The following is a 25373-nucleotide window of genomic DNA, read 5'->3' as shown; positions in this document are numbered from 1 at the left end:
AGGGCATTAAACTCCAGCTGGAGGAAAAGACAAAAAAACCTCTAAAGGAGAGTTTTTATGCAGTATGGTAAATACAGAGTAAAACTTGCAAAAACTGGGACCTGTGTAAGGTGGAAACCTGTCAGAGAAGGAAAATTCAAATATTTTCCACTAAAATGAGTGACAGAAAAGTGGTTAAGATTGCACCCTGTCAAAAGTGGAAAGCTTTCAAGATCCAGAAAAACAAGGCAGTCCCATCAAGTTCTAGCTTTCATGGGTTTCACTGTATTTGGAAGAGAATGAGGCTGAAAACAGGGAGAGTAGTTGATAGGTTATCCCTGAAATAACAATGACCTCAACTAAGAAAAAGGGAAGGGGGTAGCTAAGATACACTTTGGACTATGTAAAAAAAAAGTTAAAATACTAGTACTTACATAGGAATAGGAACCTGACATGGAGGGCAAGGTAATGCAGTCTGAATAAACGCTGGCTCAGAAGGCTGCTCCCAAGGGCCTGTAGGCTGGTACTACAAATTAAACACGTAACAATCTTAAATCACACGGATTAAATCATATGGCCATTATAAGAATTTAAGAAACAGTACCATGTATCCTCCACTGAAGCAGACTGAAATTTTTTCAAGGAAGCAACATATTGTGGTTACTGAAATATTTTATTCCATCATATTCTATCAATATGTTCCCTCCACACACATCTTGATATTAAAAACTGAGGCAGACTCCAGCTTTCAAATGGTAGAACAAAGGGAGTGTAGCATCATTCACCCCTCATAAGCTAAAAGGAGAATGAGAATCAGAACTGTAAATTCTAACCGCTACCATTCTTTTGTTCACTGTGGTCTCCCCAAAAGCTAGAAGAATGTTTGACGCATAGAAAGGGCTCAATAAATACTTGCTGAATTGGTGGATGAATCTTTGGAGAAATTAGGAGATACCTCATCTATAACCTTAAACCCCAATATATGAAAAAAGATTGCCAAATTCATCGATATCATGATTATAAAGAGCCTATCACACTGTATTTACGAACATTTGTTTGTTGGTTTCTTTCCTTCTCTATATTGTGAGCTTCTTGAGACAAAAGACCAAGTCTTATTTACCTTGTAACCCAGGTCCTAACACAGAGCTTGATAACCAGAAATGTCTAATCATTGCTTATGGAATGACTAAAGCACGATATATGACCCACGGGTTTTTAAAGCAATACACTATCTCTTTAATAATATTGTTCCCTTACCCTGCCAGTTTGCTTTATTAATGCTTGATCATGACATGAAGCAGGACACAAGTGACCACATTTCTCCAAAACTTTTTGGCAAGGCTGATGACATGGAGGACAAGAGCCAAAGTGACAGCGATGTTTTTCTTGACTTGTGTGATGGCAAGTTGGTGGTCGACTAAATCATAAAGTACAATTTTGTAAATTACTTTTGATCACTGAACAATTACATCTAAAGTGCAATTATCTACTTATATAATCTTCTGATTCCATACAGCATGAGCATACTGTGAATATTTTTAAACACTAAAGAGCAAAATTAAATGAAAATACTAACATTACTAAAAATCAGCATGAATTTAAATTTGTAATCTGTTAGTATGTTCAAAGCTCATACTAACCTGCACAGCTCTTTGCACTTGGGTGGTCTTGTGGTACGTTCTCGCCCACAGGGTACTGTCACTTTTGTAATACCACAATTGCACTTAACATCTACAGTTTCTGGGCAGGGATAGCAACTGCCTGAAAAAAAAAAAGTCAAGGCTTAAAAAGAAATTTCCTTAAATGCTCAAATGCCCATCAACAGTAGAACGGATAAATCAGTTTAGTATATTAGCACAATGGAATATTCTGCAATGAGAATGAAAACACCACAACAACATGAATGAATCTCATGTGCATGGCATTGAGTAAAAGAAGCCAGACACAAAGTGTACCTCCTATGTGATTCTGTTTACACAAAAAGGAAAAACTATATTGTTAGAAATCACGATGGTTACAAAGAACAAGGAGGGCCTCAGAAATGCCAGTAGTACTGTTTCTTGATCTGGGTTCTGGTTACAGAGTTATGTACAGTTTCTGAAAATTCATCAACTTATGGTTTATACACCTTTATGTACACTGTACTTCAATCAAAGGTTTTAAATTTAAACTTGCTAAAACTTCTGTTCTAAAGAACAAATTTAAGACATATTGCTCTTTCAAAACTACCAAAGCAGAAATGGAGTTAAGTCTTCTGAAAATCTAATGGTAACAATAATCTTTTCAGCTTATATATATTTGTATTCAAGTATACTATTCTTAGATAATTCTCCAATAAGAGTTAACTTCTCCCTCATGATGTGACATTGGTTATTAACAAGCATAGTCAATTTTCCATGACTCACACTTTTTGAAAGACTAATTGTAAACATTTATTTGAGGCTAAGATTTCAAATATTTCTTTTAAGCATTTCAAAAGGAAAAATTATTTGGGTTTCAGCTGTATACTCTCTTGTGTTTTGAACTGGTAGAAATTAAAAAAAAAGAAACCTTTTAAAACACAGAAATAAGCTATAAAGTTCACCTCAAGAGGCTTTTACACCATCGTAAGGGCGTTCTTCCCACTCTAGTTTTCCCAATAAGGCACCTCAATAGAAACGAAATAATAAAAAGGGAATGAGACTCCTCATTTAACAACTGAATATCTTAGATTGCTACCTAGGTGGTCAGAACTCAGCAAAATATTCAGTAAGAGTTAGCCTGATAAGGAACTCATATTAATGATGAAAAATAGCCTGGTTTAATGCCTCTGAAAACTCAAAATAGTTCCACAAAACAATTATAAATTAAGAATTCTGGTTAAAGTAATAAAAACAGAAAACAAGAGTAAAAAACACAAGGAAAGGAAGCATTTATTGTACAAATCACCAAATAATACACTTTAGTGTTTTGATAAGCATAACTTAGTATTGTCTTTTTTTTTTTAACCTACTATTATCTTGATAGTAATGCAAGCCAAATCATTACGACACAACGATTAAATTTTATTTTGATCTTTCTAAAAGAATGACTATATGTTACTTTTTTTTAAAGTTAACAGTGACATTTAAATTGGTTCTCATTCAGCATCACATATCAATTTCCATGCTGATAATTTTTCATTCGTTTTCAGCAATTCAAAGAGGAACTTTATCAAATATAACCTTTTTGCCATTCTTTACTATAACCAGTGCCCAATGCCATCGAGTCGATTCTATATAGCATCACTTTTTTTAATTAAATCTTGAGGATAATTTCTCCGAAGTCTTCCCACTGATAAACAGAATGTTACAGATACCTATACAATGGATATTAAATAAACTCAGCAGTAATATTTTCAAAATGAAAAAGCAGCATACAGAGATGGCCAGCGGGACAATAACCAGAATGAGTATTATCGCAGTAATTCCAGAACTGTGAACAATGATGACCTTGATGGCCTTTACAGTTCTCTTAAGAACTATAAATCAAAATTTCATATAGTCACAGTACAAACGTGCAATTAGTATCCTCTTCCTATGAGTTACAGTATAATTTTGATTATAAAGGTGTCTAAAATGATGGACAATGGTATGAAATACTGACGGTTCCGTGCATCTTACATAACTGGATTCAACAAATGGTAAGAGTTGCTCAACAGGATCTTCCACGTACTTTTCATCAAGGAAAATTTTGTTAAGGCCTAATGAGCTTCTTTGTCTTGGGGGGGGGGGCTGTGGGCTAACAAGCTTCTTTTTAAAAAATAAACACCCTGCCAAAAAATTGAAACTAAATCTGATTAAGCCTCTGGATCCAATTAACAATTTATAGAAAATATAAAGAACAGAAGAACACATTAAAAAATACCACACAGTTGCAATCTGAAATATCCCAACTCTGTAAAACTACATGGAGCCCTGGTGATGCAGTAGTTAAGAGCTCAGGCTGCTAACCAACTGCCTCCTTTGCCATGAGACCAGAAGAACTGGATGGTGCCCAGCTACCACTACTGAACATTTTGATCAAAGATTCCATGGAAGAATCCTGATCAAAAGGGAGAAAATGCAGAACAGAATTTCAAATTCTCATGGACTCCAGACTTCCTGGAGCCATGAAAGTTAGATGAACCCCTGAAACTACTGCCCTGAGATAATCTTTAAACCTTAAACCAAAAATACCCCCCGAAGACCTCTTAAAACTAAACAACAGTTTAGCTTTCCTAGTAAAAAAGAGTCTACCTTGAGCATTACACTCTCTTAAGAACTATCTAGATGAGACCAAATCGAGAACGGCAACTCAAAAGATTAGACAGGAAGCTCAGGGGGCACTGAATTTATGTAAATTGAGGAGGAACAACACAGAAAAGGAGGGTGAGAATGGTTGCACAACTCAAAGAATGTGTAATCAACGTCGCTAAATGGAACATGTAGAAACTGTTAAATTGGTGTTTTGTTAAGTATGTTCTCAACAACAAAATTGTATAAAAAAATAAATGATCCAGTTTCTTTAGTAAATAGAAGCCACAAGAAGAAAAAAAGGAGATGAAGAGGGAAAATCATAAAATAAGAGACTTTTATAGACATCAACCAATTTAAAAAAACCAAAAAATAGCAACATGTTAATCTTATTAGGTTCTTGAGTCATACAAACTGAAGTAAAACTTATAACATTTATAAGACAACTGGAAATTTGAACACCAGGTATGCTGACATTGAGAAATAAGTTAATTATCTCAGGTTTGAAAATGATGTATCTCTGTTCTTATGGTTTTTGTTAAGAGTCTATTTTTTAAAGATGAAAGCTAAAACACTTATGGGATTGGCTTCAAAATAATATGAAGGGGAAATGTTTTCAACTTCTCCACTAAGTATGTCTGCTTTGGTCTTTTTCAGATATTCTTCATCAGGTTCAGGGTGCTCCCTCCTATTTCTAGTTCAGTTTACATCATACATGGATGTTGATTTTATCTTTTTTCTGACATTTACTAAGATGATCTCATTTCTCCCTTGTTTTTTTTTTTTTAATGTGGTGAATTACATTATTATACTTTCTAAGGTTCAACCATAGGGCAGTGATGCTTCAAGTGGTAGCACTCTTGCCTCCCATTCGGAAAACCCAGATTCGATTCCTGACCGATGCACCTCATATGCAGCCACCACCCACCTGTCAGTGGAGGCTTGCATGCTGCTATGTTGTTGAACAGGTTTCAGCAGAGCTTCCAGACTACAACAGACTAGGAAAAAAGGCATAGTGATGTGTTTCCAAAAATCAGCCAATGGATCACGATGGTCTAAGTGGCAACTGATCATAGAGATGGTGCAGGACCATGCAGCATTTTATTCCATTGTGTGTGGAGTTTCTATGAGTCAGGGGCAAACTCAACAACAGATAAAAATAACCACCTCAAATCAGCCTTACATTATTGGACTAAACCCAATTTGGTCATGATAAATTAAGACTATGGATAGTTACTACTGTAGTATTGGATAGCTGGGTTTGAGGAGATAAAACTTTAGTATTTTACAAGATGCTCATGGGTTAGGCTGATTTGTAATTTTCTCTTTTTCATCAAATGATACAATGACTTGGGGTGTGTTCCCTTTTTTATATATACTTTTAAGTAGTTTATAGAGACTGAAATTACATATTCCTTAAATGTTTGTTAGAAATCATTTGTAAAAATCAATTAGGCCTTGTGTTTTCTTGGTGGGAAGATTTTAAACTACTGATCTCATTTCTTTAATGGTGACAAAACTAGTCAGGTTTCCTATTGAAAGTAGAAGCCAGTGTTTTAACAATGGTCTAAACAAAAACACAAACCCACTCCCATCGAGTTGATTCTGATTCATAGTGACCCTATAGAGCAGGGTAGAACTGCCCCATAGGATTTCCAAGGAGTGGCTAGTGGATTCAAACTGCCAACCTTTTGGGTTAGCAGCCGAGCTCTTAACCACTGTGCCACCAGTGCTCCAACAATGGTCTAAAGGCTACATCTCTCCTTTCCCCAGCAATTCTTTATCGCACTATGTCTTTGACCTCATCTCCTACCACTTGTCCCCTTAGGCGCTCTACTTCCATTACACTGGCCTCACTACTGTTCTTTCAAGTGTCAAGCATGTTCCTGTCTCAGGGCCTTTGCAATCACTGCTTTCTTGCCTGGAACGCTACCCCAACCCCCATTTCCACACAGCTTGATCCCTTACTTTCTTCAGATGTCCTCTGAAATATTATCTTTTCAAGGAATCCATCCCAATCATGATATACAAAATAATATATACCATTCCTATCATCACAATCTTACTTTTCTTTTTATACCTGTCACTACCTGATGTCCTTTATTCTAAAAATAATTTCCACAACAGCAGGGACTTTGTCAATTTTGTTCACTCATTTAATCCCAGCACCTGCACGTATGTAACAGGTACTAAAAAAAAAAATATTTAGTGAATGACTGACTTTAGAATTTTAATTCAACTTAAACTCAATGGGTCAATGATATAATATGACTGACAGGAACCTGTGAGGTGTGGAACCACCTTACAGTTAACAGTTAGGCCTTTGGTCCTGGTTCCTGACAGCTGAACCACACCTGAACCCAATCAATGAGTACTGGGGGGCTGACGACACCAAGAGAGACCACCTGAGCCAGATGCTGACTAAGCTCCGGGAGGCACAATGTAATCTATCATGGTCAGGTGGTGAGGCCTTGGAAGAAAGAGATCCAGTGCGGCTTCCTGAGTAGTGAGAACAAACACCTACTCTCCAGGAAAGTATGGGTAAATGGAAGCTCTGCACCAAGACCATTCCCTGACCTCGTCCTATGTGTTCATATCCTTTTTTCCACCTACTATATTAAAGGTGGTCCTTTCCCTGAAATTTGTGAGTCATTCCAACAGATTATGGGATAAAAAACAGAAAAGGGGCCAGTACCCATTGACCTAGTTGACTTAGCCGATGGTGAATGAGGATGTGAAAAGCCTGCGTGGAGCAGCAGGGTCTGGACCAACCAAGAAAGGGAAGCTGAGATTTTTACAGGACATAGTTGGAATGTAGAGTAGGATTCAATATTCATCACACATACGGCATCAAAGATGCATGACTTTAGCCTCACTGGACTGCTTTGACAGAATTGGTACAGCAAGCAGGGTTAGCTACAGAGAACCCTAACAGTGCAGAAATAAAATCCATTTAGTGACAGTGAGAACATACCTCAACACCAGTTCTAAACATCATAATTCAAATAAAACCCAAAAAAAAAAACCCAGTGCCCTCGAGTCGATTCCGAATAAGACATCCATAGTAAATCTCTACAGGGATAAGAGAATCTGACACTTTTCCTAATGTGGAGGATATGTGGCATAATAGAAATATCATAAACTTTGGGTTGACCCTGCAAATAGTTATGTGAACTTGGGTCAACAGTCTCACTGCCCTTTTCTTCTTCAAATCAAAAAATGATAATTGCATACATTCTGTAGGATTTTTCTTAATAGATTTTATGTCCAATCAACATTAGTGTTCTGCCCATTTAAGCAGCATGAAATACTCCAAATGGATAAAGGTAACTCATTTAATTTTTAAATGTCTAGTAATAACCTAGGACACAATTCTCCAAGTGTGGTCTGGGGATCCCGAGGAAGTCTGCAAGGTCAAAATTATTTTCATAACAGTACAATACTAAGATGTTACTCTCTCACATGCAAAGAGTAGGTTTCTAGAGGCTACAAGACAAGTAATATATTACTGCATAATAAATGCAGAAGCAGGTATGTGAATCTAGCTATCTTCAATTAAGCTAGACATTAAAGACATCCACAAAAAATATACCACTCTTCTCACTAATTTTATTAAGTTCAAAAAGTATAATTATTTTTCACAAAAAATGTTGTGTTAAGATGTAATAGGCTTATGATTACTAGTTCTAAATAAATTAATAAATACACCTTATTACATTTTCAATTTCTAATATAATTAATATCAACAGATAAAACCCAAACGAATGAAAGCTTTTTAAGGTCTCAAAAAATGTAAAGGGGTCCTCAGACAAAACAGTTTGAGAACCACTGCCTTAGTATATATCCAATCCCTTACTAGATTTAATTCCACATAGATGTCTAAAATTCAGAATAAAACTAAAAAAACTCTGAATGTCTTAATTAATTAAAAAGCTGTGTGGGAAAAGTTGGGAGTGAAGAAACAACAACAGTGTTAGAGAAAGTACAAAACATTTACATGAACAATATCTGGGATCAATTCTTGGTTCTACTACTTTACTAAATATTTCCCTGAGTAAATCATTGAACTCTCCTCAGCTTCAGTCTCCTTGTTCATAAAATAGAGATAATGGTCACTGCCTTACCTTCTCCTCAACATCATTAAGAAGAATCAAGTAAGATAACAAATGTGAAAGCACTCTATCAACTATAAAGCACTATGTAAACGCAAACATAAAATTTTACCTCTGTGGCAGACAGATGGACACTTATGGTTTCTACATCCTAAAGTCCGCCCACAGTTTTGATCACAAGGAGGACAATTTCCAGGGCAACACTGAAGAGAAAACAATATATAAAGAACTAGTAATTTGAAAACCCATGTACAATATGAATGTCATTACTAGTTATTCACAGAACTTATGGAAAGCAAAAGACATTTATTTTCAATATAAGAATAAAAGTATTCAAAAATATCAACATTCTTTTGGAGAGCAGATGCATCATATTAAGGACTTAAAATTTAGAGAGACAGGGCTAAGAGGGCGGAATAGACAGACGCTTGCGGCGAGCACTCTTACGACGAAGACCCGAAAAAACAAGTGAAACGATTATGTTTATGACAAGCTAGGAGCCCTGAACATCAAAGGCAAAGTCAGAAAAATGACTGACCAGCAGGGGAAGGAAGAGATGGTTCAGAAGCAGAGAGGAGTTACCAGACCTGAATTGCTGGGAGCCCTCAGGCCCCATTCCCAGGAGCGGCTGCGGTGGGCTGGTAGTAGCATTCAGCAGCAGCTTCCTCAGGGAGAAGCAGCCAGCCACACAGCCTACTCACACCTCCAGAACCAGAGAAGAACAGCGCTCTCAGCAAAAGCTAAGTACTTGCGTACCTTTTATCGCCCCCTCCCCGTACCACCAAGCCAGCTTCAGTGGCTATTGATTTCCCTGGGCTGAGACAGGCTCTGTTGAGCACCTAGAGCCAGGCTCCTGGCCTTGGAAAAGGAATAAATTCACCATTGGAGGAAAAGATAATATGCAAGCTCCACTAGCTAGGGGAGCTCAGGACAGAAGCGGCTCCTGTCCAGGCACAAACGGCCAGAGGACACTGAGTACCTTTTCCCCTTGCATGGACCTGTGTGGGCCTATTTCAGGAGAATAGGCTCTTGATGGCAGACTACAACTGTTTCAGTCGTGCGGTGAAGAGGTGGGTGTTTGATGTTTGACACTGCTTTGCCTATTAAAAAGCGTCCTCACCTACCCACATCAGGGGCCTCAGAACGGGTAGCTCCACTCAGGTCACCCAGCCACCTGTGACAAGGGTCCAAGGATAACTGGTACCTCCCAGTCCTTAGAGTCAAAAATGTGGGGTGCCTACGGTCCATCTGCAGAACCCACCCACTACCCACCTGTACGTTACAGGGAGGAGGGACGCGCTTTCCTCAGTGACACTTGGGGGACAATTCTCAGGCCCCTGCCTTGTTCAGAGTATGACCCACTGCTGCAACCAGATACAGGTACCTACACCAACCACTCCTGCCCCTCTAAGACTGTAGGACATAGCCTGTACCACATGCTTGATGATCAGCTACCTGGACACCTGGGCTGAATTCATACAGGAAAAGTGAATGGACTCCTAGACTCGATATACCTGATAACATCACTAGCCATCTGAGAACAGGACGTCGGAGTTCCAAGGGTGAAAATAATCAAGCTAGCTCATTCAAGCAACCTGTTTGGGCATATCAAAACAAAACAAAGCAAGAAGCTAAGATACACTAAGCAAATATAAAATAAACTAATACAATAACTTATAGATGGCTCAGAGTCAACAGTCACCATCAACTCCCATAAAGAAACAGACCATGATCGCTTCAACAAGCTCTCAAAACAAAGCATCAAGGAATCTTTTAGATGAAAGTCCCTTCATGTAACTACCAGATGCAGAATACAAAGATAAATATACAGAACACTTCAAGACATCAGGAAGGTGATCAGGCAATATGCAGAACAAGCCAAGGATCACACAGATACAGCAAGTGAAGAAATTAAAAAGGTTATTCCGGAACATAATGAAAAATTTAATAACCTGGAAGAATCCATAGACAGACAGCAATTAGAAACTCAAAAGATTAATAATAAAATTATAGAATTAGACAACTGAATAGAAAGTCACAGGACCAGAACTGAGCAAGTGGAAGGCAGAATTGGTGAACTTGAAGATAAAGCACTTGGCACCAATATACTTGAAAAATCAGATAGAAGAATTTAAAAAAATAAAGAAATCTTAAGAATCATGTGTGACTCTATCAACAGAAATAACCTACAAGTGACTGGAGTACCAGAACGGGGAGGGATAACAGAAAATATAGAGAGAATGGTTGATTTGTTCACAGAAAACTTCCCTGATATCATGAAAGATGAGAAGATATCTATCCAAAATGCTCATCGAACTCCACATAAGGTAGCTTGTAAAAGAAAGTCACCAAGACATAATCAAACTTGCCAAAACCAAAGTTAAAGAGAGAATTTTAAGAGCAGCTAGGGATACAAAGGAGAGTCAATAAGAATAAGCTCAGTACTTGTATCAGGTAGACACTTGAGACTGTGTTGGCATCTCCTGTCTGGAGGGGAGATGGGAGGGTAGAGAGGGTTAGAAACTGGCAAAACGGTCATGAAAGGAGAGACTGGAAGGAGGGAGCGGGCTGACTCATTAGGGGGAGAGTAAATGGGAGTATGTAGTAAGGTGTATATAAGTTTATATGTGACAGACTGACTTGATTTATAAACTTTCACTTAAAGCACAATAAAAATTATTTAAAAAAAAAAGAATGAGCTCAGGCTACTAGACAGAAACCATGCAGGCAAAAAGACAATGGGATGGCTTACACAAAGCACTGAAGGAAAACAATTGCCAGCTAAGAATCATATATCCAGCAAAACTGTCTCTCAAATATGAAGGTGAAATTAGGACATCTCCAGAAAAACAGAAGCTCAGGGAATTTCTAAAAACCAAACCAAAACTACAAGAAATACTAAAGGGAGTTCTTTGGTTAGAAAATCACTAATATCAGGATTAGACACAGAAGATCTCAATGCCACAATCAACCAACTTGACCTTACAGACATGTACAGAAAACTCCACCCAAAAGCAGCCAAGTATACTTTCTTTTCTATTGCACATGCAACATTCTCTAGAATAGACCACATATTAGGTCATAAAGCAAGCCTTAGCAGAATCCAAAACACTGAAATATTACAAACCATCTTCTCAGGCCATAACACCATAAAAGTGGAAATCAGTAACAGAAAAAGCAGGCAAAAGAAACCAAACACTTCTAAACTGAACAATACCCTGCTCAAAAAAGTCTGTGTTACAAAAAACATTAAGGATGGCATAAAGAAATTGAGAGAATCCAATGAGAATGAAAACATTTCTTATCAGAACCTTTGGGACACAGCGAAAGCAGTGCTCAGAGGTCAATTTATATGAATAAATGCACACATACAAAAAGAAAAAAGGGCCAAAATCAAAGAATTATCCCTACAACTTGAACAAACAGAAAGAGACCAACAAAAGAAACCCTCAGGTACCATAAGAAAGCAAATAATAAAAACTTGAGCAGAATTAAATGAAATAAAAGAAATAGAAAACAGAAAACAACTGAAAGAATTAACAAGACCAAATGCTGGTTCTTTGAAAAAATTAACAAAATTGATAAACCACTGGCCAAGCTGACAAAAGAAAAACAGGAGTAGAAGCAAATAACCCGAATAAGAAATGAGATGGGCGATATTACAACAGACCCGACTGAAATTAAAAGAATCATATCAGATTACTATGAAAACTTGTACTCTAACAAATCTGAAAGCCTAGAAGAAATGGATGAATTCCTAGAAACACACTACCTACCTAAACTAACACAAACAGAGGTAGAACAACTAAATAGACCCATAACAAATGAAGAGGTTGAAAAGGTAATCAAAATACTCCCAAAAAGAAAAAGCCCTGATCCGGACAGCTTCACTGCAGAGTTCTACCAAACTTTCAGAGAAGAGTTAACACCACTACTACTAAAGGTATTTCAGAGCATAGAAAAGGACGGAATACTACCAAACTCATTCTATGAAGCCACCATATCCCTGATACCAAAACCAGGTAAAGACACCATAAAAAAAGAAAATTGCAGACCTATATCCCTCATGAACTTAGATACAAAAATGCTCAACAAAATTCTAGCCAATAGAATTCAACAACATATCAAAAAAATAATTCACCATGACCAAGCGGGATTCATACCAGGTATGCAGGGATGGTTCAACATTAGAAAAATAATTAATGTAATCCACCATATAAATAAAACAAAAGAATCACATAATTTTATCAATTGATGCAGAAAAGGCATTTGACAAAGTTCAATGCCCATTCATAATAAAAACTCTCAGCAAAATAGAAATAGAAGGAAAATTCCTCAACATAATAAAGGGCATTTATACAAACCCAATAGTCAACATCATCCTAAAGGGACAGAGTCTGAAAGCACTCCCCGAGATAAAAAACCAGACAAGGATGCCCTTTATCACCACTCTTATTCAACATTGTGCTGGAGGTCCTGGCCAGAGCAATTAAGCTAGGTAAAGAAATAAAGGCCAGATTGGCAAGGAAGAAGTAAAAGTATCTCTGTTTGCAGATGACATGATCTTATACACAGAAAACCTTAAAGAATCCTGAAGAAATCTATTGAAACTAAGAGAATTTAGCAGAGTATTAAGATACAAGATAAACATACAAACGTCAGCTGTATTCCTCTACACCAACAAAAAGAACATTGAGGAGGAAATCACCAAATCAGTATCATTTACAGTAGCCCCCAAGAAGATAAAATACTTAGGAATAAATCTCACCAGAGATGGCACTGGGTTTTAGAGATGTAAAAGGCTTATACAAAGAAAACTAGAAGACACTACAGCAAGAAACCAAGAGAGACCTACGTAAGTGGAAAAACATACCTTGCTCATGGATAGGAAGCCTCAACATTGCAAAAATGTCCATCCTACCAAAAGCCATCTATAATACATACAATGAAATTCCAATCCAAATTCCAATGGCATTTTTTAATGACATGGAGAAGCAAATCACCAACTTTATATGGAAGGGAAAGAGGCCCCGGATAAGTAAAGCATTACTGAAAAAGAAGAACAAAGTGGGAGGCCTTACTCTACCTGATTTGAAAACCTATTATACTGCCACAGTAGTCAAAACAGCCTGGTACTGGTACAAGAACAGATACACAGACCAATGGAACAGAATTGAGAATCCAGACATAAATCCACCCACATATGAGCAGCTGATATTTGACAAAGGCCCAAAGTCAGTTAAATGTGGAAAAGACAATCTTTTTAACAAGTGATGCATGTATAACTGGATATCCATCTACAAAAAAATGAAACAAGACTCATAACTCACACCATGCACAAAAACAAACTCAAAATGGATCAAACACTAAAATATAAAATATAAAACAATAAAGATCACAGAAGAAAAAATCGGGATAATACATGGCATAAACAATATACAAAACATTACTAACAATGCAGAAGATAAACCAGATAACTGGGAGCTCCTAAAAATGAAATATCTATGCTCATCCAAAGACTTCACCAAAAGAGTAAAAAGATTACGTACAGACTGGGAAAAAGTTTTTAGCTATGACATTTCCGATCAGCGCCTGATCTCTAAAATCTACATGATACTGCAAAAACTCAACTAGAAAAAAGCAAATATCCCAATTAAAAAATCGCAGAAGATATGAACCAACACTTCACTAAAGAAAATATTCAGGTACGTAATAGATACTTGAAGAAATGCTCATGATCATTAGCCATTAGAGAAATCCAAATCAAAACTACAATGAGATTCCATCTCACTCCAACAAGCCTGGCATTAATCCAAAAATCACAAAATAGTAAATGTTGGAGAGGTTGTTGAGAGACTGGAACACTTAAACACTGCTGGTGGCAATGTAAAATGGTCCAACCACTTCGGACATCAATTTGGTGCTTCCTTAAAAACCTAGAAATATAACTACCATATGATCCAGCAATCCCACTCCTTGGAATATAGCCTAGAGAAATAAGAGCCTTTACACAAACAGATATACGCAAACCCATTTCACTGCAGGACTGTTTATAATAGCAAAAAGATGGAAGCAACCAAGGTGCCCATCAACAGATGAATGGGTAAAGAAATTACGGTATATTCACACAATGGAACACTACGCATCCATAAAGACCAGTGATGAATCTGTAAAACATTTCATAACATGGAGGAACCTGGAAGGCATTATGCTGAGTGAAATTAGTCAGTTGCAAGAGGGCAAATATTGCATAAGACCACTATTATAAGAACTTGAGAAATAGTTTAAATCGAGAAGAAAATATTCTTTGATGGTTACAAGAGTGGGAAGGGAGGGAAAGAGGGAGAAAGGTATTCATTAATTAGACAGTAGATAAGAACTATTTTAGGTGACAGGAAAGACAACACACAGTACAGGAGAGGTCAGCACAACTGGAATAAGCCAAAAGCAAGAAAGTTTCCTGACTAAACTGAACACTTCGAAGGCCAGCATAGCAGGGGCAAGGGTTTGGGGACCATGGTTTTGGGGGACACCTAAGTCAATTGGCATAATAAAATCTATTAAGAAAACATTCTGCATCCCACTTTGAAGAGTGGCGTCTGGGGTCCTAAACGCTAGCAAGCAGCCATATAAGATGCACCAATTGGTCTCAACCCACCTGAAGCAAAGAAAAATGAAGAACACCAGACACAAGGTAATTATGAGCCCAAGAAACAGAAAGGGCCACATAAACCAGAGACTACATCAGCCTGAGACCAGAAGAACTAGATAGTGCCCGGCTACAACCGATGACTGCCCTGACAGGGAAAACAACAGAGAACCCCTGAGGGAACAGGAGAGCAGTGGGATGCAGGCCCCAAATTCACATAAAAAGACCAGACTTAATGGTCTGACTGAGACTAGAAAGACCCCATGGTCACAGTCCCCAGACCTTCTGTTAGCCCAAGATAGGAACCATTCCCAAAGCCAACTCTTCAGACAGGGACTGGACTGGACAATGGGATAGAAAATGATACTGGTGAAGAATGAACTTCTTGGATCAAACAGACACATGAGACTATGTTGGCATCACCTGTCTGGAGAGGAGATGAAAGGGCAGACGGGTTCAGAAGCTGGCCGAACAGACACGAAAAGAGAGAGTGGAGGGAAGGAGTGTGCTGTCTCATTACAGGGAGAGCAATCAGGAGTATACAGCAAGGTGTATCTAAGTTTTTGTACGAGAGACTGACTTGATTTGTTGACTTTCACTTAAAGCACAATAAAAGAAAAAAACTGTTAAAAAAAAAAAAAGAACTTAGAAATTTAAACAGATAATGGCCTAATTTAATGAAATCACAATTGAAATTTTCTTGCCTTAATTATATTATGACTTAAAATATTCATTTCTATTTATTTATACAGGAGCCCTCGATGCTACAGTGGTTAAGCGCTCAGCTGCTATCCAAAAGGTTCGCAGTTTGAACGCACCAGCTGCTCACCAGGGGAAAGACATGGTAGTCTACTTCCATAAAGGGCACAGCCATGGAAACACTAGGGAGCAGTTCTACTCTGTCCTATAGGGTCTCTATGAGGTGGAATTGACTTGATGGCAATGGGTTTTTTGCTTTATTTATTTTTACAGAGACTGACAGTGTTAACCAAAGAAATAGATGGGCTCAAATTCTATACTCAATTCAAGACAAACAATTAGTGTGGCTAATTTTTAAATTTATTTAAAATAATAAAATTAGTTCAATGTACTGATTAATTTCGCAGCTACTCTCAAACCATGGGATCAGGGACTAACTAAAGAAGAGTAGCAGAGACAGGTTACTTGCTTCTAGCTTTTTGTATTTTGTCACTTCTCTGATTTCCAACCTATCTGTGATAAATATGACCTTTCCCAATTTTTCATTTATGAACAGAAGGCACTTACTTAAAGTCCAAACTGCCAACTGAACTCCTTCTTAACTTCCCATATATCCAAACTTTGGAAAGGAAATAAACTACAATTGTCTAAAAGAAACTTAGGGTTGTGACTTATATAAAAACAAGTTCCACTACATAAAAATAGCTTAAAACATATCATACATTATTGAAAAGCAATTAAAAGCCAAAAGAGTTCATTCAATTAGAGAAATATTTACCAAGTAATACCACATGCCTATCACTTTGCCAGAGTCCTTGAGTGGCACAAATCGCTAAGTGCTGAACGGTTGAAAGGTTGGTGGTTCAAACCCACCCAAAGGCACCTTGGAAGACAGGCCTAGCAATCTGCTTCCAAAAGGTCACAGCATTGAAAATTCCATGGAGCACAGTTCTACTCTGCACACATGTGGTTGCCATGAGTCAGAATCAACTCAACAGCAACTAACAACAACAATCACTTTGCCAGTGGCAGTGGGGCAAAAGCATATGTGGTCCACAACTTGAATAAGCCTATAGACCCTTCTGGCCATGATGGAGTAACAAAAAGATTTACCCTTCCACCTTAAACAACTAGAAAACCAGACAAAATACGTGAAACAAGTTTTCATACTTTGCACAAGGCGGCAGCATAGTATGGCATTCCCTAAGAAAAGCAAAACAAACAAGGTGAGTCCAACGATAGCACCAGCTTAGACTTGGAGGTTTCCAGGCAGTAGTGCAGACAGGTAGATCCCAAACAGTCCGGTAGTCTCACCAAGTTGACAACACAAAATTCATAGCTCAGATAGTTCAGGGTATCCAGAATTTATGGAGAGAAACCAGACAAGCTGTGGAATGACACATGAAGAAAGCAAAAAGCAATTAAAAAGATGGAAAAGAAAGAAAAGACTAAAATGGACATCAAAAGAGACTCTGAAACTTGCTCTTGAATGTCGAGTTGCTAAAGCGAAAGGAAGAAATGAGTAAAAGAGCTAAACAGAAGATTTCAAGGGGTGGTTCAAGAAGACAAAGTATTACAATGACATGCATAAAGACCTAAGATAGAAAACCAAAAGGGAAGTACACGCTCAGCATTTCTCAAGTGAAAAGAACTGATGAGAAAATTCAAGTCTCAAGTTGCAATATTTAAGGATTCCACGGGGAAAATACTAAACAATGCAGGAAGCACCAAAAGTAGATGATAAGAATACAGAGTCATTATACCAAAAAGAACTGGTCAATGTTCAACCATTTCAGGAGGTAGCATGTGATCAGGAACTGATGGTACCAAAGGAAGAAGTCTAAGCTGCTCTGAAGGCATTGGCAAAAAACAAGGCTCCAGGAATTAATGGAATACCAGCGGAGATGTTCCAGCAAATGGATGAAGCACTGGAAGCGCCCACTCGACCATGCCAAGAAATTTGGAAGACAGCTACCTGGCCAACTGACTAGAAGAGATGCACATTTACACCTACTCCCAAGAAAGGTGACCCAACTGAATGCGGAAATTATCAAACAATAACGTTAATACCATACATAAGTAAAATTTTGCTGAAGGTCATCCCAAAGTGGCTGCAGCAGAATTTTGATGGGGAACTGCCAGAAATTCAAGCCAGATACAGAAAAGGATGTGGAACCAGGAATATCATTACTGGTATCAGATGGATCCTGGCTGAAGGGTGTCTACCTGTATTTTACTAACTATGCAAAGGCATTCCACTGTGTAGATTGTAACTAATTAAGGATAACAGTGTGAAGAAGGGAAATTCCAGAACACTTAATTGTGCTCATAAGGAATCTGTACATGGATCAAGAGGTAGTCATTCAAACAGAACAAGGGGATACTGTGTGGTTTAAAGTCAGGAAAGGTGTGTGTCAGGGTTGTATCCTTTCACCATACTTATTCTATCCATATGCTGATCAAATAATCCGAGAAGCTGGACTACATGAAGAAGAACAGGGCATCAGGATTGGAGGAAGACTCATTAACAAACTGCATTATGCAGATGACACCTTTTTTTTATGCAGATGACACAACCTTGCTTGCTAAAAATTGAAGAGGACTTGATGCACTTACTGATGAAGATCAAAAACCACAGACTTCAGTATGGATTACACCTCAACATAAAGAAAACAAAAATTCTCACAACTGGACCAATAAGCAACACCATAATAAACGGAGAAAAAGACTGAAGTTGTTGAATTCATTTTACTTGAATTCACAATCAACACCCATGGAAGCAGCAGTCAAGAAATCAAAAGACTCATTGTATTGGCGAATCTGCCACAGAAGACCTCTTTAAAGTGTTAAAAAGCAAAGATGTCACTTTGAGGACTAAGGTATGCCTGACCTGGAGCCATGGTGTTTTCAATTGCTTCATATGCATGTGAAAACTGGACCATAAGGAAGATAAAGAAGAATTGATGCTTTTGAATTGCCTCGTTGGTGAAGAATACCAAATATACCACGAGCTGCCAAAAAAAACGAACAAATCTGTCTTGGAAGAAGTACAACCAGAATGCTTCTTAGAAGCAAGGATGGCAAGACTGTGTCTCACATACTTTGGACATGTTATCAGAAGGGATAATGTGTCCAAATGAACTGTTTCCAAGTAACTTAACTTTGCCCCAGGGCAAAGCTGGAAAATATTTAAAAGGGGGAAAAAAAAAAACTATCACCCAAAAATATAAAATTCATGATTTCCAGAAACCAGTAAAAAATTACGCAGCAGGCAAACAAGCTGAAAAATATGACCCAGGCGACCCAGGAGGAGGAAAAATATCAATAAATAGAAATAGATCCAGAAATGATAGAATTCGTAGACAAGGACGTTAAAATAAAAATTATAAACATATCCTACTCATATATTCAAGAAGACAGAGGAAACCATAAACATGCTGAGGGACATGATAGAAAAAAGAGCCAAATCAAACTTCTAAAGATGAAAATACACAATGTCTGATGTGAGAAATACACTTGATGGGATACAGAGCAGAAGATGGAGCTATAGAAAACTCCCTACAGTAAAATCCAAACGTTAGAAAGACTAAAAAATAAATAAATACAGCAACTGTAAGCTGTGGGACTTCAATCATCAGAACATACACATCACTGGAGTCTCAGAAGGTGGTGGGTGGGAGAAACAGAAAAAAATATTTGAAGAAAAAAAACCAAAATTTACAAATTTGGTGAAAACTATAAACCCACAGATCCAAGAAGCTCATTGAAAAACATGCTAAAGAAATAGGAAGAAAACTACACCAAGTAAACAATAATCTGCTAAAACTGGCAATAAAGAAAAAAGTCTTAAAAACCAGCCAGCAGAAATGGAAACAAATTACGCACAGAGGAACAAAGACAATAATCACAGCACACACCCCGTCAGGAAAAATATAAGCTAAAAGACAGTAAAGCGACATCTCTGAGATATGAGAATAAAAACTATCAAAATAGAAATTCTATCGTAAAAGTGTTTTTAACAAAGGCTAAATAAACATATTTTCAAACACACAAAAGCTGAAAGACTTCACGACCAGTATTACAAGAAATATTAAAGTAAGTCTTTCAAATATAAGGAAAATGAAACCAGATGGAAATGTTAATCTATACAACAGAGTGAAGAGCACCAAAAAGCTTAAATAATTACGAGGGTAAATACAACACTTCTTTTTTATTTTTTAAAGCTCTTTTTAAAAGAGAATTGCTTGAAGCAAAAATACTGTATTTGGGTTTATAAAATACACAGATATAAAATGTGTAAGAATCACATCACAAAGGTTAGGAGAAAAGAAGTAGCAGTACACAGTCATCAGGTTCTTATGCTACATAAAGCCTAAAGCAATCACCCTCCCCCACAAAAAAATGAGCATTAATCTACAATAGTTATTATTTCATAGGGAAAGCAAAGAATATGAACACTTCAGAAACAAGTCAAGATAGTGCTTATAATGGGCCACAAAAAGAAAAATTCAAGAGAATTTTAGAATCAGAGTTGCCCAAGTTCACTGCACATACCTTTCTCCTACACTGATGCTTCTGACAGTCACGCATCTTAACACACTTAGTTTCACACAGGTAAGGCTTATGGCACGGCATTCGCTTTGTATGCTTTCCACAGCGACAATGCTTTTCCACTTCCTGTAGAATCAAATAAAAATGATGTTAAAATTGACCTTTAACATGATTTTTTTTTAATTCCGATTTCTGTAATTATTAAAAAAAGAAGAAAAATTTTAAATAGCTAATTTGTATCAAAGATTTTACCAAAACCATAGCCGAGTTTCCTAAAATATTTTCTGTATTTTACTTTACACTCCAAAAATAACTTCATATAAATTCCATTGCTATATTTAGCAGACATCTTTTGCTAGACGGTAAAAAAATCACCATATTAAACTCACTTACATCCAGTTAGAACAATAACATCTGTACATCTACCCTGAATCTTGCCCTGAACTGAGCCAGAGATATTGTAAGGCACACTACTCTGAAAACAGTTTTGTCTCCATAAAACAAAAAACTGGATTTTCTAGTAAGCTAATTTGTTGACCTTATAGTCAGGTTAAAACCAAAATGACATAACTTTAAGATCTCAATTAAGTCTAGGCATTAGTTTCTTTTCATCATCATTAGGTCTAATTCATCACTGTTCTAAAAGTCTTCCAGGAACAAACAACGCCACACTAAACTAAACATGAGAATGACTTTACTGAGCAAAAGCAAACAAAAGGTAATTTTTAGATTTGATTCTGACACACTCCACTGCTTTTTCACCATAAATATGAGATCACTAAACTCTTATACAGATAATACAGATTATGACATAGTTGTTTATGAAAGTAAAACACAAAACCAAACCCACTGCCGTTGAGTAGATTCCAACTCATACTGACCCTATGGGACGGAGTAGAGCTGCCCCATGGGGTTTTCAAAGCGCACCTGGTGGATTCAAACTCGTAATCTTTTGGTTAGCAGCCGAATAGTGGCTGGTATATTCAAACTGCCAACCGGTTAGCAGCCAAATAAAAAACAATCCCAAGACAATGCTATTTCATATATTAGGATAAACAGCTCTCAAAAAATAACTATTGTAAGAGATGACTAACTTGTCTACATGTTTCACAAGGACCTCGATGACAACGCTGTGAACATCTATGGATTCCACATTCAAGTACTTTGTCACAACTGTCTCCACATGTTGGCACATCTTCTGTACAAGGCAAAGAAAACTCTACAAGCAGACAAAAAAAAATCAACGTTAAGATATGTTATCATTAAGCTTACAGAGATTTACATGGTCTTACTCATTTCTATAAAGACTTTCCACGATATGCAGATTTACAAAAGAAAATTTTGTTTTGCTCTTATCAACTTTACAGAAAAAAAAGAAGACTTAAAAAAATTATGGAAACTCACTTTTAAAATAAACAAATGAGGACAAGTGTTGAAAACAGTATGACAAATACATCTTCTAATATTGGTGGAGTTCAGGAAAATAGACTCAAAACTGTAACTCTATTATTCCTTTAACCCAGAACAGTCAATAAATTCATCTAAAACATACAAGGACTACAGCATATTATCAGGTTTCCTTCATGTACTAGAGGAGCCCTGGTGGCACAGTTGTTAGAGCGATTGGCTGCTAACCCAAGGGTTAGTGGTTCAAACCCACCAGCTGCTCCACAGGAGAAAAATACGGCAGTCTGCCTTTGTAAAGATTACAGCCTTGAAAACCCTATAGGGGGTGTCCTACTCTGGCCTACAGAGTCACTATGTGTCATAATCGACTCGACAGCAACGGGTTTATCTGGGTCATATGCCAGGCACTATACTAAAAGATTTATGTACTTTTTATCATTTAATTTTCACAATCATCTTACAAAGGAGGTACCACTACTGTCACTGTTTAACTTGAGGAAACTGTAGCTCATGGAAGTAGGATTTGAACCCAGATATGCCTGACCTGACACAAAAGTCTGAGTTCTTAACCCAGTGTTCTGTATTGTACTCTTATCCAAATGTACAGAAATGTAATATCAAATTTGTATTATTGAAACTACACTATGAACTCTCAGAGAAATCTGACTTAGGAAAATATGTGAGTTTTTTTTTCTTAATCTATTGTAGTTAGCATGCTAAAGTCACTTCCCATGGAAAGATTTGTTTTAAGAAGTCTTACTTGATTTCTGACATGGACAGAACCTCTTCCCAGATCGAGGACATTCTCCACAAGCTCCAACATGGCAAACTTGTTCACATGTATGATTACCACATGGCAGTGTTTTCCCACATACCTAAATAAAATGCAATAAGCACTAGTGAAGGATTCAAAAAGTTAACCAAAAGGACTTCATACAATATATAATTCATTTTTAATCACAAAAAACTCATTAATGTTTCTTATATTATTGTGCTTTATATCTTACACGTCCCATAGATTTTTCTTTTTTTCCTACGTAACAAAGAGTATATCTTTTAAGGAAAAAAAGTACGTACGGCTTCATATGGCCATTCATCAAAACTTTTCAAGTGGTACTAAAACCACGTCACTTCTAGAACAAGCAACCTACAAAATCAATCCTCCTTCCTCAACTGGATTAACTCAAGAAGGGGGAAGAGGTATTGGTTGAAGACAAGGCAAAGAGGGAGAAAGAGCTAGTAATAGAGTACATAAGAAACAGATCCAAAATTCACCAAACAGCTGTTAATTTGAAAAATAATTCCCCCAGTTATTAAAATAACATTAAATTGGAAAGCAGTTTCCTAAAGTATAAATATAATTCATCTGATTTGCTTTTCTTCTCCTTTAACTAAACCTAATTAGCATTTCTGTTTTCCAGTTGTCACACTTTCCATATTCTTTAACACCCACCTCTCCAAATGCACATACACTTACTTGATCACAGTGCCACAGTGGACTTGCACAACTTCTTTCAGCTACTTTTTTGCCACAGACACACTTCTGTCTACTAACTCTTGGACAAGGCTGACAATTCCCTAAAACCGGAATGATAAATTAACACAGAAACATTAGAAAAGCAATAAAGATTGCTCTGACTTTTGCTTCAAGTCTAACAGGTGTAACCTTTTACCTGCATGACAAGGATTTTCGCACTTATGTTGTCCACAAAGCAACTTCCGCCCACACTGCAGCTGACAGGACCATGCCTTGGCACTGCACCTACGAGGGATTGGTTTTGCTTTCTTACAGTAACAAGTAGTTGTGACCATCTTTGGACAAGGAGGACAGGGACCTAGGATCCAGTAAAAAGGAGGGAAAAAAAAATCAGGAGCCAAAAGTTAAAACTTTCAGTTTCTGAATCTATCAGTAATTTCTAAAGCTTTCCTTACTGATAACTTCAAAAGGCAATCTCTTTTAATATTTTCTAAAGGCAAATTTAACATTGGAATTCAACTTTCACAATTTCTTGTTTTTGGGCTCAGTATAAGAAGAAATAACCACTCACAATTAAAAAATCTAACACATCACTCACCTGGATGACAGAGGAGTAAACATTTATGGCCACAAGGAGGTTTAAATTCTCTCTCACATACTTGGCCACATGAATGAGGCACCAGCCACGGGTCTAAAGGTGGATCTTCTACTTTTCCACAATAGCAATAGTACCTACTAGGCATTTCAGATCGTTTGTATTCAAACCTACATTTTGGACTACAAAGAAGAATGAAATTACGAAAGTTAATTTCATCTTTAAATGCAACATAGGGGGTAGGAATATAAATATACTTAGTAAGAGTTAAGGCACACTACTTCGTATTTATATTAGTAAATAAACAAGATCTTACCAGAATTAATTTCAACCATCAAGAACAGCTCTGTCCAACATGATTTGCTGAGATGATGGAACTATACCTACACTGTCCAATACAGCAGCCATCAGCCACATATAACTAATGAGCACTTGAAGTGTAGCTAGTGGATGCGACTGAGAAAGAGCACATTTTTTTTTTTAATTTTCAAAAATGTAAACAGCTACATGTGGCCAATTGCTACTGTAATAGCACGTGCCTAGAATACAGTTACAAAAAGAAAGCAACATTAGCTTTCTACTAACTACTTGCACATTATTCTTGAGGTACTCATCCTGATTTTTATTAAGCTCAAGTTTTTAAAAGTCTGGTGTGTGGTTCACAAGTAAGTAAAAATACATTAGCAGCAGCAAACGAAAGAAGGCAGTCAGGTCACAGGCGGACAGCATGACAGCAAGAAACACGACTAAAACCCAGACTGAAGGAGGGAAAAAACTTGAAAGTAATCTAAGAATTTCATCATTCTCAATATCTAACACAAAACAGATATATTTCAAACGTGCCTAAATCAAAGAAAAGCTCAAACACTGTTTCATATTCTCTGCTAAAGCAGAGAGATTTTTAAACAGCCAGATTGAGATGTTATCCTCCAACTCATTGAAAATTCACTTACAGATCATAGATCACTTTATTCTACAAAAAGGCTCTAACCTTTACTATTCTCTAGACAAATGTTAGTATTACTATACTAGAACAACAGTTTCACACCATCACTTAATTTCTTTTGTACTGCTGTTAGCTGCCACTGAGTCAGCCCTCGACTCATGGAGACCCCATGCACAATGGGATCAGACTGTTGTCATTCATTGGGTTTTCATTAGCTGATTTTCATTGTCCTGGGAATATGTTCTGTTTCTAACATATTCAAAATAACCAAAAGATATTTGTTCTTATAATTAAAAATCAAGAACAAAATATCAAGTCTCACCTAGAATAAATAATTGGTATTAACATTGGAAAAGTTAAATTTTCCCTTACTAAAGGGAAAACTTCTACCATTCCATTTAAGCTAGCGTGGAGGAGAACGTATACTTTTAATAAGCTTAGATACAGAAGGCTAAAAGGCAACTCACAACACCTTAAAACTGCCTGTCAGCACTGAGACGCAATCGTTCTAGGGGACAAGGAGAAGCGACAGCAGAAGTGAAAACGCATGAGCTTTAATTAAAATACTGGCCTGCCAACGGTGAATGTAATTATGCTGTATCTTGCTCATAAACAATATCTTAGGTAGAAACATGTATTTAAAAACTTTTTGATTTCCACAAAATAACTAATTTGAAACTATTAACATTTTTATCAAGTTCTAGC

General features: G+C 37.0%; 1 protein-coding gene across 4 annotated transcripts in view; it reads right to left on the bottom strand.

Moving 5' to 3' along the window:
• NFXL1 (nuclear transcription factor, X-box binding like 1) overlaps nt 1-25373 on the bottom strand; it is a 77289-nt gene that overhangs the window by 39955 nt on the left and 11961 nt on the right. For all 4 annotated transcript variants that reach the window (XM_064285856.1, XM_064285854.1, XM_064285857.1 and 1 more), the window contains 10 exons: nt 23726-23904; nt 23324-23485; nt 23128-23228; nt 22411-22525; nt 21338-21462; nt 20247-20369; nt 8457-8547; nt 1620-1740; nt 1237-1396; nt 414-505 (listed from right to left, as the gene is read on the bottom strand). In XM_064285856.1, the coding sequence (XP_064141926.1) occupies nt 414-505; nt 1237-1396; nt 1620-1740; nt 8457-8547; nt 20247-20369; nt 21338-21462; nt 22411-22525; nt 23128-23228; nt 23324-23485; nt 23726-23904 (1269 nt within the window). The remainder of the gene's footprint in view (nt 1-413; nt 506-1236; nt 1397-1619; nt 1741-8456; nt 8548-20246; nt 20370-21337; nt 21463-22410; nt 22526-23127; nt 23229-23323; nt 23486-23725; nt 23905-25373) is intronic.

Source organism: Loxodonta africana, chromosome 5 (genome assembly GCF_030014295.1).
Source record: "Loxodonta africana isolate mLoxAfr1 chromosome 5, mLoxAfr1.hap2, whole genome shotgun sequence".
Taxonomy (NCBI): Eukaryota; Metazoa; Chordata; class Mammalia; order Proboscidea; family Elephantidae; genus Loxodonta; species Loxodonta africana.
This window is presented reverse-complemented; position numbering and strand designations above follow the sequence as displayed.